General features: G+C 39.9%; 1 protein-coding gene across 1 annotated transcript in view; it reads right to left on the bottom strand.

The window, feature by feature from the left end:
* The window catches only part of LOC118897349 (tumor necrosis factor receptor superfamily member 10A-like), a 40061-nt gene extending 33761 nt beyond the window's left edge, over positions 1-6300 (bottom strand). The window contains exon 1 of the mRNA XM_036856479.1: positions 5933-6300. Within this exon, the coding sequence (XP_036712374.1) occupies positions 5933-6112 (180 nt within the window). The 5' untranslated portion in view covers positions 6113-6300. The remainder of the gene's footprint in view (positions 1-5932) is intronic.
* Between the last annotated feature and the right edge of the window lie 9376 nt (positions 6301-15676).

Raw genomic sequence — 15676 nt, 5'->3', positions numbered from 1 at the left:
AAAGAAAGCAAAGCTGGAAGCCTCTTGCTTCCTGATTTCAAACTATATTATAAAGCTATTTCAATTAAACAGTATGGTATTGGCATAAAAACAGACACATAAATCAGTGGAATAGAATAGAAAGCCCCAAAATAAACCCATGCATATATGGTCAATTAATTTATGCCAAGAGAGCCAAGAATATACAATAGGGAAAGGACATTCTCTTCAGTAAATGGTGTTGGGAAAACTGGACAGCCACATGCACAAGAATGAAACTGGACCACTATCTTATACCATACACACAATCAACCCGAAGTGGATTAAAGAGTTGAACATAAGAACTGAAACCATAAAACTCCTAGAAAAAAACATAGACAGTAAGCAACTTGACACTGATCTTGGCAATGATTTTTTTAATCTGACACCAAAAGCAAAAGCAACAAAAGCAAACATAAACAAGTGGGACTACAAAGCTTCTGCACAGCAAAGGGAACTGTCAACAAAATGAAAAGGCAACATATTGAATGCGAGAAAACATGTGCAAATCATATATCTGATAAACAGGTAATATCCAAAATATATAAGGAGCTCATACAACTCAACAGCAAAAAACCCCCAAACAATCCAATTTAAAAATTAGCAGAAGTTCTAATCCAAAGAAGACATACAGATAGCCAACAGGTACATAAAAAAACCCCAAACAATCCAATTTAAAAATTAGCAGAAGTTCTAATCCAAAGAAGACATACAGATAGCCAACAGGTACATAAAAATATGGTCAACATCATTAATCATCAGGGAAATGCAAATCAAAACCACAATGAGATATTGCCTCACACCTGTTAGAATGGCTATTATCAAAAAGACAAAAAAAGAATAAGCGTTGGGGAGGATGTGAAGAAAAGGGGACCCTTGTGCACTGTTGGTGGGAATGCAAATTTGTGCAACCACCATAGAAAACAGTATGAAGATTTCTCAAAGAATTAAAAATATAACTACTATATGATTCTGCAATTTCACCTCTGTGTATTTATCCAAAGAAAATGAAAACGCTAACTAAAAAAGATATAAGCGCCCCATGTTCACTGCAGTATTACTTACAATACTCAAGATATGGACACAGCCGAAGTGTCCATTGATGGGTGAATGTATAAAGAAATTGTGGTATATATATAAACACAGTGGAATATTATTCAGCCATAAAAAATTAAATCTCTCCATGCATGACAACATGGGTGGACCTTGAGGACATTATGCTTGGTGAAAAAGTCAGACAAAGAAAAATACCATATGATCTCTCTTATATGCAGAATCTAAAAAAAATTTAAAAAACAAAACAAAAAAACAAGCTCATAGATACAGAGAACAGATTGATGGTTGCAAGAGGTGAGATGGGAGTGGAGGATGGGTGAAATGGATGAACTGTTTTGTTTGGTTTTGGTTTTCAGTTTAGATAAATTGAATAATATTTTTTATTTAAAAAATTAAATAAATTAAAGACCCTATCTACAAACATAGTCTTATTCTGAGCTACTGTTGGTTAGGATTTAAACATATGAATTTGGTGGTGGGGGAGCACAATTCAGCCCATAACAGGCACATAGGAAAAATACAAAATCAACTAACATACATGTAAATAAGTAAATAAAATAAAAAGGAAGTTGACAACCTGTCCTCAAAAATAGTCTGTCAATTTCCCACTAAATATCAAAGAGTCACAGAAAAAGATGAAACAGCAATTCAGGATAGGATCTCTGTGCAATAAATGATATCATAGAGACAACTGGAGAAATACGAATGGGGTCTGAGGATTAACTGACAGTACCCTCTGGATGTTAATTTTCTGATTTTGAAGGCTGCCTTTAACTATGGGGGTAGAAAGTTCTGGTTTGTTGGAAACCCCCACTGAAGCGTTAAGGGGTGATGTGCATTCTGTCATTGACTTGTTCTCAGATGGTTCAAGGAAATGTGTTTAGTATGATTTTTGCAATTTTCTGTAATTTGAGAGTGTTTTAAGTCAGGAAGTTACATTTTAAAAAGAAGAAGATTGAACCAAAAACAAGTTATGTGGAGCCCAGTTTGACTGGCTGGATCCAAATAAGACAAAATGCAGCCCTCTGACACATAAAATTCTTTCAAGAACTTAGAGAGAGCTGTGCTCATGTGTGTCCCTCTAGTCCTCCCTTTTCCAGGCTGGGCCTCCTCTGAGTTTAGGTAATGGCTGTGTCCTCTTTTTCTGCTCACACAATCCTATTCCCTCCTATGTTCCCGGACTTGCATGCTATGACCTGCTAGATTCACTTAGTTCTAGCAGTTGTTCTCTGCAAATGAATACAGTTGGTTATTTCTTCCTTTCCGATCTTTATGCCTTTCTCCTCTGACTTAGAGTAATGTCCAGGACCTGAGTACAATCATCTTGTATCTGTTTTGCTAAGTAGTATTTTTCAAGGAATTTGTCCATTTTATTCAAGTTGTCAAATTTATCAGCATAAAATTATTATTATTCATAAGATCCCCTTATTATCCTTTTCATGGCTGCAGAGTTTGTAATAATACCCCATCATTAATTCTTGATATTGGTTTTCTTTTTTTTTGGATTTTTTTCTTTTAAAATTTGGTTTATTGATTTTATTTTATTCATTTTGTTGATTATTTCAAAGAATCAATGCTTGGTTTGTCAATTCCTTTAACTGTTTGTATTCTATTTCATTGATTTCTACTCATTATTATTTCCTTCTTATTCTTTTGAGTTTAATTTGCACTTATTTTATGGTGATTAGTGTGGATCTTCCAGTCACTGATTTTATTTTTTATTTTTTGAAATTTTACTCCCCATTTCTCCCAACCCCCTATTCTTTTAATAGAAGGAAGGTCTTTATTTGCAAACTACACAGTTTACTCTAAGCACTGCTTTAGCAGCCTTCCACAAATTTCCATGTGGTATATATTCATTATTATTTATTTTGAAATTTTAAAAAATTCTCTATTGATTTCATCTAAGACCATGAATGCTTTGGAGGTATGTTGCTTTAAATTCAGATTTTGGAGGTTTTTTTCTAGAGATCATTCTTGACTAGTAATGTAATTTCATTTAAGTCAGAAAACAGAGTCTATATGATTTCATTGCTTTTAAACTTATTTAGACTTTTTAAAATTGTCCAGAACGTGGTCTATGTTGATGAAAGTACCTCGTTCGTCAAAAAAGAAAGAGACTTCATTAGATGTTGCAGTGTGCTCTCTGAATGTCAATTAAGTCAAGGTGGTTGATAGTTTGTTTTTTTTTTTGGTTCGGTTTTTTTTAAGTTTGTTTTTAATTTGATCGTGCCGCAGGGCTTCCGGCATCTTAGTTCCGCAACCAGGGAGTGAACAGGTGCCCTCCGCAGTGAAAGCACAGAGTCCTAACCACTGGACTGTGGGGAAATTCCCATGGTGGTTGATAGTGTTACTACCGTTTTTCATCTGCATTAAAGGGTGATATGATAGTCCTTTAATTTCATCAGTTTTTGCTTTATGTATTGATATTTTAAAGCTCTACTATTAGGCACATAATATTTATGATTAAGATGTCTTCCTGATGAATTGACACTTTTAACACTACAAATGGTGCCTTTTTAAAAATCTTTGGTAACATCAAGTGAAAACTTGAAATTGACTCCATGGTGCCTTTGGACCTGGGCAATCCCTCAACAGGACATTCAATTACCTCTGTTCTGTTCCCAACCTGCCAGTCACATTTCCCACCACCCACATAAATACCCCCTAGAACAGGACAAGGACATCATACTAGCGTTATTGCAGGCATCTTAGAACCCATGTGCGTTCAGGGGAGGCACATCTGGAGCTTGCTGAGCAGCCCTGTGCAGGGACAGTTCCGGCCACAGGGAGCTGAGGCAGAGACACAAAGGCCCCCCGCACCCCCATAAACACCACCAAGGTCACCAAGGTGAAAAGAGCCTGGAGGGGCTGCAAGACAGAGGTGACAATGCTACTGGTGGCAGGGACACTGGTGGACATGGAGTGAAAAGTCCACACGGACAGGATCACAGACAAGAACGAAGTCAAAGTAACGGGGGAGGGGGTGGGCGAGGAGGAGGCTTCCTAGTGTGTAGTCCCCACTGCACCCTGTTTGAGGGACCCGGGGGCGGTGGAGATCTGAGGCTTTGCCGACCCACAGACTTGTGTGTCTGTGGGGGCGGGGTGTGTGTGTGTGAGAGACAGAGACAGAGACAGATACAGAGGAGGGAGACAGGAGGGTTGCACTGGAGCAGCAACATGGGACAAAAGAGAGAAGGAAACGAGGGGACTTCCCTGGCAGGCAGGTGGTTATGACTCCCCGCTTCCACTGCAGGGGTCAAGGGTTCGATACCTGGTCAGGAAACTAAGATCCCACATGCTCCCGGCATGGCAAAAAGAAAAAAGGGAGGAAATGAGAAGGAAGGAGGAGATGTGGAAGTATGTTAAGTTGAGTCCTGTGTAGACTCTACTGACCCTGCTCTGCCCAGAGATGAATCATGAGCAGGGATTTCCCTCTCCTGCTTCCCGCCCTCCCCGCCCCACTCCAGACTGCAAAACAGTCTAATTTGATCTTCACGCTCTCATCTTCCTGATAAGAGTCAACCAAACAAACACTGCTCTTTGCTTGCCAGGACGAACACACCCTAAAGCCGCACCGTTACTCTTTTATTTTTTTTTTAAAGATTCTTTAAATTCTCTAGTGCTTTACAATTTTCAAACGTTTCACACACGTGATTTCATATAATCCCATAACAACCCTTCTTTTCCCCTTATCCCTATATTGTCCCTCCCTGCTTCCCTCTCCCCACTGGTAACCACCAGGTTGTTCTCTATATGCGTGAGTCTGGTTCTTTTTTGTTTTATTCACTAGTTTGTTGTATTTTTCAGATTCCACATATAGGTAATATCATACAGTGTTTGTCTTTTACTCTTAACCTGAGCAGCTGTGACATAGTGCGTCAGACTTGTTCTCAAGGTCTTCTTGTGGTCTGAGGTCTGTTTCTTCTGAGATTTTTGTGGGTTTGGATGGTTGTTGTATAGGTAAAAAGACAAGCTACGTTAACACTTCCGCCTCCTAGCTCAGGGCAGCCATTAAATAGTTTTTCCAGGATGCACACCTTAACCTGTTTCGATCTCAAAATGGAAATCAAAATAAAAGCTTCACACCCTTTCCTCCTAAACTAAAGACAGAGCCTCTGGGGTCAGCTGTATGATTACTGGCGGTTTACCCTGTAAGCCCTGTATGTTGCTGTGGAAGAAAGTGCCGGGAAGGAATTTGGCAAATTGCTCACAGCAGCCAAGAAGGGGTGCTGAATGCAAGGGAGGATGGGAAAGCTACTTTTCTGTCAAAATCAATGGGAAGAATAGATGCAATGAGCATGTTTTAGAATTTAAACAGAGGCATAAAAAAGGGAAGGGAGGGGGAGGGGGAGGGGGAGGGGGAGGGGGAGGGGGAGGAGAGGGGAGGGAAGGGGAGGGAAGGGGAGGGAAGGGGAGGGAAGGGGAGGGAAGGGGAGGGAAGGGGAGGGAAGGGGAGGGAAGGGGAGAAGAGAGAGGGGAGGGAGGAAGCTGGGAAGGAAAGGAAGGGAGAGGGAGGAGAGAGAGGGCGGGAAGCGGAGTATGGTAATGAGAGGGAAGGGCCGGGCCACATCAAGGCTCGCTAAGGAGTTTTCAACTCTTCTCTCTGGAGTTTACCTCTGGGGCAGCCAGACAAGCCTAGGAACGCGGGCTTTTCTCCCTCTGGGCCCCGGTCGGTCCTGCCGGGTCATGACTCTGCTCCTTCTCCCGACTCTGCCCACTGCTGGTCCCGCTCAGACAACCCGGGCTGCAGGTGACTCGGGCAGGCACCCCACCGTGTCCCCCACGCCCCGCCCCCTGCCCCTTTCCCGGCCGCCAAGCGCGCCTTCCGGAGCCAGGACCCGCGATAGGGACTCACCGACAGCAGGACACCCAAAAGGACGAAGATGAGAGCCCTGGGGCCCCGGAACGGAAGCCTGGGACTAGGAACCGAGGCCCGGGAGCCCGAGGCGGCCGGCGCGCTATGTCCCCGCTGCCTCTTGCGGTCGGGGAGCGCTCGCTGTTCAGGTCGCCGCGAGGTGACAGCCGGCAGAGCCATCAGGGATCGAGAGTGTCTTTTGCGGAACGCGGGAAAGTCCGCTTCTGATTGCTAGTTGCTGGAGGTCTGCGGGATGCCTCAGTCCTGGCGCACAGCTCTCGCGCGTTTGGGGTGAATGCGAGGAGCGGGTGGCCCCGCCTAGTCTTACGCTGATATTGCGCAATCAGTGCCGGGCGAATAAGAAGCTCCGTCTTCCTCTGAACTGGAAAAAAGACAAGAGTTGGCGTTAAAAACCCTTCCTGAAGCGGGTCCCTTACCAGGGCCAACGGCGCTCCCGAGCTACCGCTCTGGGCTTCTGACTACAGCCTTCTGCCCACTCTCAGCTTCTGCTCCTCCCACCCTCGTTGGCAGGGTGGGTGCATGGATATCACTGGCTTCAGAGTCACTTTGCAGCTCTGTCCCAGTGCCAAGCTTCTGAGCCAGAGGCTTGATCTTAGCATCTCAGTAACCAGGTGCTTGGCTGGAGCAGACACTCAATGAACACGTGGGTGGACAGAATGAAGGTCGCAGAGGCAGCAATCGGTGGATCTGAATTCGGGTCACCATTAGGCTCCCGACCTCTCCCATCACCACCTTGCATGTTCCCGTAATTCCAGGTCTGTCATCTGACTTTCGCACTCAGGACTTCATGCCATCTCTTCTTAACCCTGCTGCTCCTGCAGTCAGGCGAGCTGGAGGAATCCACTTTATTAAGCCTTTCTTCGGAGTTTTCCTCCCCTGTAGATTCTTTAAAGCCCTTGGGAAACAAAACTGCTGGAGACTAATTGGCACGTGAAACCAAATGGGCCAAGAGGGGGGGGTCCCTACGTGGGTCAGGCCCTTCCAGCTGTCCCTACACACTGGGCACTCTGCTGGGCCCAAGTTATGTGGAGTCCAGTATTCAGAAAGCGGCACAAGGCTAGGTCCTGCTCACAGGGTGACTGAAGGGCTGGGGACTGAGTAGGAGAGAAGGGAACCTGGGAGCCTCCAGCTCCACCCCTTGGATCAGTTTTGTGAGGCCAGGGTTGTAGGAATTAAAATTCATTTTTCTCCATATGTGTATCCAGTTGTTGCAACATCATTTATTGAAAAGACTTTCTTTTCCCATTGAATAATATTACTGCCTTTGTTGAAATTCAATTGATTATATATATGTTCCATTTCTGGACTCTATATTCTGTTCCATGGATCTATTAATTTTCTATCCTTTTGCCAATACCATGTTGTCTTGATTACTGTAGCTTTATACAGTGTTGAAATCAGGTAGTTTAAGTCCTCCAACTGTTTTTTTTTTCCTGGAATTGTTTGCATTTCCATATAATTTTTATATAAATTAAAATATTCAATTAAAAAATCCTGTTGTGAGACCTACTAGAGAATGGACTTGAGGACACAGGGAGGGGGAAGGGTAAGCTGGGACGAAGTGAGAGAGTGGCATGGAGTTATATATACTACCAAATGTAAAATAGTTAGCTAGTGGGAAGCGGCCGCATTGCACAGGGAGGTCAGCTCGGTGCTTTGTGACCACCTAGAGGGGTGGGATAGGGAGGGTGGGAGGGAGGGAGATGCAAGAGGGAAGAGATATGGGGATACATGTATTTGTATAGCTGATTCACTTTGTTATAAAGCAGAAACTAACACACCATTGTAAAGCAATTATACTCCAATAAAGATGTTTAAAAAAATAAAATCCTGCTATGATTTTAAGTGGCATTGCATTGAATGTGGTGATTGATGAGAATTGACATTTTAACAATATTGTTTTCCAATCAATGAGATGGTTTTGTTTTAGATCTTTCTTACTTTATCTTGACAATATTTTGTAAGCTTTCTGTGTACAAATTGTGCACATCTTTTGTAAACGTATTCCCAAATATTTTTGATGCTATTTTCAGTGGAATTGGTTTAGATTATTTTATTTTCAAATTGTTTTTGTGCTGCTGTTTAGAAACACAACTGATTTTTCTGCATTGATCATGTATCCTATGATATTGCTAAATTTATGTATTTCAGTTGTTTTGTAGATTGTTTAGGATTTTCTACATAAGCAATCATATTGTCTGCAACTAAACGCAGTCTTACTTCTCCTTTTCCAGTCTTTATTCCGTATGTCTTTCTTGCTTAATTGCCCTGGCTAGGACTTCCAGTACAATGTTAAATAGAAATGGTGAAAACAGAATTGCTTGTTTTATTCTTAATCTTAGAGGGAAAGCATCCAATATGTCACTGTTACATATGAGGTTAGTTGTAGTGTTTTCATAGATACCATTTATCAGATTACTGAACTTCCGTTCCAAGTTTGGTATAAATTTTTATCATGAATGAGTTTTGAATTTTGTCAAATGATATTTTTCTACATCTATTGAGATGATCATATGGCATTTCTCCTTTATTAAAATGATGAATCAAATTGATGGACTTTAATATGTTAAACCTACCTTGAATTTCTGGGCTAAATTTCACTTGTCATGATGTATTGTCCTTTTCACATATTTGCTAGATTTGATTTGCTAACACTGTTCTTAAGGATTTTTTGTGTCTGTATTCATGAGAGATATTAGTCTATAATTTTCTCCTTCTATGATGTCTTTGTAAGGTTTTGGTATCAGCATTAAGCTGGCCTTATAAAATAAGCTCAATTTTCTTGAGACTTTTATAAGATTGGTATTTTTTCTTCTGTAAAGGTTTGATAGCATTCACCAATAACACCACCTGGACCCGAAGGCTATTTGTTGTTGTTTTTGTTTGAGTGTGTGTGTGTGTGTTTTTTTGTTTTGTTTTGTTTTCTTTAGAGATATGCTCCCTGTACATTCACAGTAATTATTTTGGAATCTAGTCTTTGTTTTCAGATTCTTGGGGGATATTATTCTTTTTGTTTTTTTTTTTTTAATTTTAATTTATTTATTTTATTTATGGCTGCATTGGGTCTTCGTTTCTGTTCGAGAGCTTTCGCTTGTTGCGGCAAGTGGGGGCCACTCTTCATCGCGGTGCACGGGCCTCTCACTATTGCGGCCTCTCTTGCTGCGGAGCACAGGCTCCAGACGCGCAGGCTCAGCAATTGTGGCTCACGGGCCTAGTCGCTCCGCGGCATGTGGGATCTTCCCAGGCCAGGGCTCGAACCCGTGTCCCCTGCATTGGCAGGCAGACTCTCAACCACTGCGCCACCAGGGACGCCCACAACTGTTTTTTAGTTATATTGCTAGAAAATTTAATTGTCTCATTCAGATTAGAGACAAACTATATTCTAAGGTTACTTATTCTTATTTGATCTAACAGATAACAGTTTGTTCAAAATAATTCTAGCAAAAATGTATCTAGTGATTATAACTTCTTGATACGTGAAATGAATGAAAGCAGTGTTATAAGGGATGGGAGGAAGGAATTGGGATGACACTGCTATAGTGTACTTGCACTACCTGTGAAGTGATATAGTGTTATTAGGAAAAGGACTTGGATTAGGTTTTTTTTTTAATTTTTACTGCGTTGGGTCTTCGTTGCTGTGCTCGGGCTTTCTCTGGTTGCAGTGAGCGGGGGCTACTCTTCATTGTGGTGTGTGGGCTTCTCATTGCGGTGGCTTCTCTTGTTGCAAAGCATGGGTTCTAGGCCCACGGGTTTCAGTAGTTGCGGCGCTCAGGCTCAGTAGTTGTGGCTCGCGGGCTCTAGAGCGCAGGCTCAGTAGTTGTGGCGCACGGGCTTAGTTGCTCTGTGGCATGTGGGATCTTCCTGGACCAGGGCTTGAACCCGTGTCCCCTGCATTGGCAGGTGGATTCTTAACCACTGTGCCACCAGGGAAGTCCGGCTGGATTAGTTTTAAGTGCATATTGTAAACCAACAGACAACTACTCAGAAAGTTTAAAAAAAAAAAAAAAAGAAGTAAAACTTATATGCTAACAGAGGTTAAAAATGAAATCATATAAAATGTTCAATTAAACCCACAGAAGCCAGAAAAAGTGGAAGTCAATACAAGAAACAAAGAACAAGGCAATGAATAGAGAATAGTAACAAATATCATAGATATATAATTCAACTATATAAATAATAATTAAAAACATCAGTGGTCTAAATACCCCAACTAAAAGACAGAGACTGACAGAGTGGATAAAAACAAACAACACTCAACTGTATGATGTCTACAAAAAAAGAAAAGAAAAGAAAAAAAGCGATGCAGACACAGATAGACAAAAAGTAAAGCTGTAGAGAAAAATATTCTAACACTAAAACTAGAACGGTGGAATGCCTATATTAATTTCAGACAAAGCAGACTTCAGAGGAAGGAAAATCATCAGGGATAAAGAGGGGCAACATGCAATGAAAAAAAAAAGGTCAATTCTCCAAGAAGACTTAGCAATCCTTAATGTGAATGCACCTAACAACAGAGTGTCAAAATATACGTGAGGCAAAAATTGACAGAAATGCAAGGAGAAATAAATGAATCTACTATTAAAGCTGAAGACTTCAGCAGCCTCTATCAGTAACGGGCAGATCCATCAGGCAGAGAATCAGTAAAGACCTAGCTGAGCTCAACAACACCATTAATCAACTGCATCTAATTGACATCTATAGTCTACTTTATCCAACAGTAGCAGAATACACATTCTTATCAAGCTGACATGGAACATTCACCAAGATAGATCACATTCTGGACCATAAAACACCCCTTACCAAGTTTTAAGGAATAAAAATCCTACAATGTCTGCTCTCAAACCACAATGGAATAAAACTATAGAAATCTATAACAGAAACATCTAGAAAATCCCCAGATACTTGGAAATTAAACAATAATTGCTAAGCCACACATGGTCGAATGAAAAAGGATTGAGAGAAATTAAATATTTTGAACTAAATGGAAATAAAAATAAAATTTATTAAACTTTGTGGGCTGCAGCACAAGCAGTGCATGGAAGGAAATTTATAGTAATGAATGCACATATCAGAAAAGAAGGAAGATCTAAAATCAATAATCTAAGATTCCACCTTAGAAAACTAGAAAAAAAAAAAGAGCAAGTTAAATTCAAAGTAAGAGGAAGAAAAGAACAAATAAAAATTAGAGCAAAAATCAATACAACTGAAAACAGGAAATTAGTAAAGAATATCAACCAGACCAAGCTGTCTCTTTGAAAAGATCAGTAAAATTGAGAAATCTCTCGTGAGGTTGAGGGGACGGGGTGGGAGGGAAGAGAGAGAAACAGAGACCATAACTATTGATCCCAGGGATGCTGACAGAATAATAAAGGAATATTCTGAACAAGTCTATGCCTATAAATTTGATAACCCAGATAAAATGGACAAATTCCTTGAAAGAAACAATCTACAAAAACTTACACAAGAAGAAATAGACAATCTAAATTGGCCTATATCTATTAAAGAAATCAAATCAGTAATTAATAAACTACCCAAACAGGAAGCACCAAGCCCAGATGGGTTCACAGGTGAGTTCTACCAACCATTTAAAGAAGAAATTATTCCAATTCTCCATAATCTCTTCCAGAAGATAGAAGCAGAGGGAATACTTCCTAACTCATTCTATGAGGCCAGCATTACCCTAATATCAAAACCAGACAAAGACACTACAAGAAAAGACAACTACAGACCAATATCTCTCAAATATAGATGCAAAAATCCCCAACAAAATATTAGCAAATCTAGCCAAGCATAAGAAGAATTATACACCATGACCAAGTGGGATTTATCCCAGGTATGCAAGGCTGGTTCAGTATTTGAAAATCATTCAATGTAATCCACCACATCAACAAGCTAAAGAAAAAAACTGTATGTTTATATCAAAAGATGCAGAAAAGCATTTGATAAGATCCAGCACCCATTCATGATAAAAACTCTCAGCAAACTAGGAATAGCGGGGAAGTTCATCAACTTGATAAAGAACATCAACCAAAAAACATACAGCTAACATCATACTAAATGGTGAGAAACTAGAAGCTTTCCCCCTAAGATCAGGAACAAAACAAGCATGTCCCCTCTCACCACTCTTTTTCAACACCATGCTGGAAGTCATAGCTAATGCATTAAGAAATAAAAGGTATACAGATTGGGATGGAAGAAATAAAACTGTCTTTGTTTGCAGATGACATGATTGTTTATGTAGGAAATCCAGAAGACTCAAAAAAAAAAAAAAACCCCAAAAAACCCTCAATGGAACTAATGAGCATTTGTAGCAAGGTTGCAGGATACAACGTTAATGTATAAAAGTTAATTGCCTTCTTACATACCAGTAATGAACAAGTGGATTTTGAAATGGAAAACACAATACAATTTACATTAGCACCCCCAAAATTGAAATTCTTAGGCATAAATCTAACAAAATATATTCAAATCTGCATGAGGAAGACTACAAAGCACTGATGAAAGAAGAGCTAAATAAATGGAGAGATGTTCTATTTTCATGGATAGGAAGACTCAATATTGTCAAGATGTCAATTCTTCCCAAATTGATCTACAGATTCAACACAATCCCAGTCAAAATCTTATTTTGTGGATATCAATTAACTGATTCTAAGGTTTATATCTTGGTATTTACCCCAAATGAGTTAAAAATGTATGTCCACACAAAAACGTGCACATGGATGTTTACAGAAGCTTTATTCATAATTGCCAAAACCTGGAAGCAACCAAGATGTCCTTCAGTAGGTGAATGGGTAAATAAACCGTGGTACATTCAGATAAGAGAATGTTATTCAGCAATATGAAGAAATGAGCTGTCAAGACATGAAAAGACCCTGCTGATGAGACTCCCCCTCCCCCCCCAGTTCTCACATATCCAAAGACTGTACCGGCCAGTGTCATTTTATTTTTGCCTCTTGACAAATATTCTAGAGGCTGAGGTAGGACTGTATAGGTAGATCCATACTGGATGATATTGTTTTAGGGGCTAAAGGGGAGAAACTAAAAGTGTTCTACTCTTTTTTCTACAGTGTTGACGTCTTTCTAATGTATCTATTTTACTTGTTGCATCTTTTCTACTTCCGTACACTTGGTGTACTGGGTTAAATGGCTAGTACTGTTTTAGCTCTGTGAAAACACATTTGTGAGAAGAGTAAGTAGTGACTTCTTTCAAACTGTTAGATGCCGAAACTTTTAAATCCCAATTTTGTCCAGATCTTACCAGATGCTATTGTACTTGAATGGTTAATAAAACTGCGTAGTGCTGGTGAAAAGAAAAAGTTTCTCTTGAAGGCAGGCCTTTAGAAAAATCTAACACTACTTCAAAATGATACTTTCCCCCTTTCCCTGCAGAAAGCAAGAGGTTTTTGTTTTTGTTTTTGTTTTTGTTTTAATCTTCACTGTGAGAACCTGGTAGAGCTCCTGGAAGTAAAACACAATAGTCTGGGGATTCCCTCTAAGACTGGACTTCCCTGGTGTCTTTAATTTTCAGATTTATCCACACATACACTACTGGTTTTCCTACTTTGATACTGGTTCCCAAGGAGGATTTTGCCTGTAGGTTTCTGCTCTAGTAAGTTGTGATTCTCTGTATCTGCCTGTCTTTCTCTCCAATTTTTGTAGTAGAAGTTTGCCCTTTGATCTCAATTCTCTGATGGATCTAAGAGTTGTTAATTTATTGTTTTTTCAGCTCTTTTCTTGTTTGGACAAAGTGATGACTTCCAAGTTACTTACGTTCTGGACTGGAAATATAGAACAATTTAGAAGGAAAGAGTGGAAGAGAAGACAGTGAGATTAAAAAGGGATAATTTCTTTGGAGTAAAACTGAATAGTTTCACAAATGGTCACTGAGGCATTCTAGAAGATCATAGTTGTTAATGGGTAGATAGCAACAACCTCCTGTGGTTTGCAAGTTTTGAAGAAAGAAGAAAGGGGATTTCCCACATCTGTGATTGCTCTAACCCCTCTGTCTGAACATGCAGGCAATTAAATTTAGAGGCATTTCAGCCCCAAACAGCTAAGAAACAAATAGTCATTCAAATAAATAAAAGATACAATTACTGTATTAGTACATTATATTTAGATAAATATTCTTATGCTGTAAAGGATAGGCCTTGATGAAATTGTTTCTTTACTCATAGCTTGATCAATTAAATTCATTCATTTATTCATTCAACAAACTGAGTCCTTAGGATGTGCCAGGCACTGTGCTAGAAACAAACATAATTAAGAACACAGTCCCTACCAGGAAGGCAATTAAGCTAGTCAGAGAGACAGGCACACAAACAGAAATTTAGAAAACAATGTGGCACATTAAATAATAGAGAGGTACACAGGTTATAGAAAAATAAGGAGGGACACCCAATCCAGCCTGGAGCAAGAAGGAAGGAAGAGGAAAGAAAGATCAGGGAAGTCTCCCATAACACAGCGGTGCCTGGCTTCTTCCCCTATAAACCTTGTAGGCTAAGAATAATGTATTTTCCTTCTCAGTCCTCTTTTAGCCAAGTCCTAATGGCTGTAAATCGTAGAGATAAGAACTAGAAATAACTGGATAATGCAACAGGACATGCATATTTCTACAAGAATGATGAAGCATCCCCAATAAGCAGGTGAGATGACACGGAGCATCGTGCAGCACGGAGGCACTGTAGTAGCATCTGCAGAGTTTGTGCTTTATGGCTGAAGTGAGGCTGCTTCGGTGTCCGGCCAAAAACATATTGGAGCATCAGTATCACTGCCATGATACGCTGATGTCTAGGTGGCATTTTGTTCTTCAGACTCCGCAGAACTAAAGAACTTCTGCAATCACACATCTACAGTAGATACTACATTTAGAAGCAGGAGGTGGGCGCTAGAAAAAAACTCAAGATCGTAACATAGAAATCTTTAATTCACAGAGGAGGAATCTGAGAGGAAACCTGCTTGTCTGAGGCCATGCAGCTCTTTACTAATAGAGATGAAACAAGAATGGAGGTCTAGGTGATTTCTTTATTTTTTTTTAAATTGAATAATATCTAAGTGTCGAGCAATGTGCTGCGTACAAAATATGAAATTTATACTCACTGATACTTCTCTACTGTCCTCCACTCAACCTCCTGCCACAAGTATCATACAGTATCTCTCATAAATACTTTAGATGTATCTATAAGATATACTTTTAATAAAACATAATCACCATATCATTGCACTCAATTTGCTAATATCATCAAATATGCAGTTTAATACTGAAAGTATCTAATGATCATAGATGGGTTTTTATGATTGTTTGTGTAAATTGGACCCAAATCAGATCTAATAACAGTGCCCATTAAACCTCTCTTTGTTGCCATTATTTTTTGAAAAAACAAGGTCATTATCTAGTAGAATACCCCAGTCTGGATTTTGCTAATTGCAACCTCAGTTTTCACTAACATGTTCCTCTACCTTCTGATTTTTTTTTTTTAACCTCCATCAACTAGTACTTAGAGCTAATGCCTTGATCAGATTAAGGTTCAATTTTTTGACAAAAATACTTCATAGGTGGTTCTGTGTACTTTCCATCACATTACTTCGGGAGGCAAGTAATGTTGGGTTGTCTTTCCTTTTGTGATGTTAAGATTAACCAGCAGGTGTTGTCAAACTGACCCATCCATCCTAAAATGCCAAGGGTGCTATGTTAGATGGGGTGTTCAGACAAGGCCTTTCTGA

This window comes from Balaenoptera musculus, chromosome 6, assembly GCF_009873245.2.
Source record: "Balaenoptera musculus isolate JJ_BM4_2016_0621 chromosome 6, mBalMus1.pri.v3, whole genome shotgun sequence".
Classification (NCBI taxonomy): domain Eukaryota; kingdom Metazoa; phylum Chordata; class Mammalia; order Artiodactyla; family Balaenopteridae; genus Balaenoptera; species Balaenoptera musculus.
Note: the sequence above shows the minus strand (reverse complement) of the source record. Positions and strands in the feature narration are given on the sequence as shown.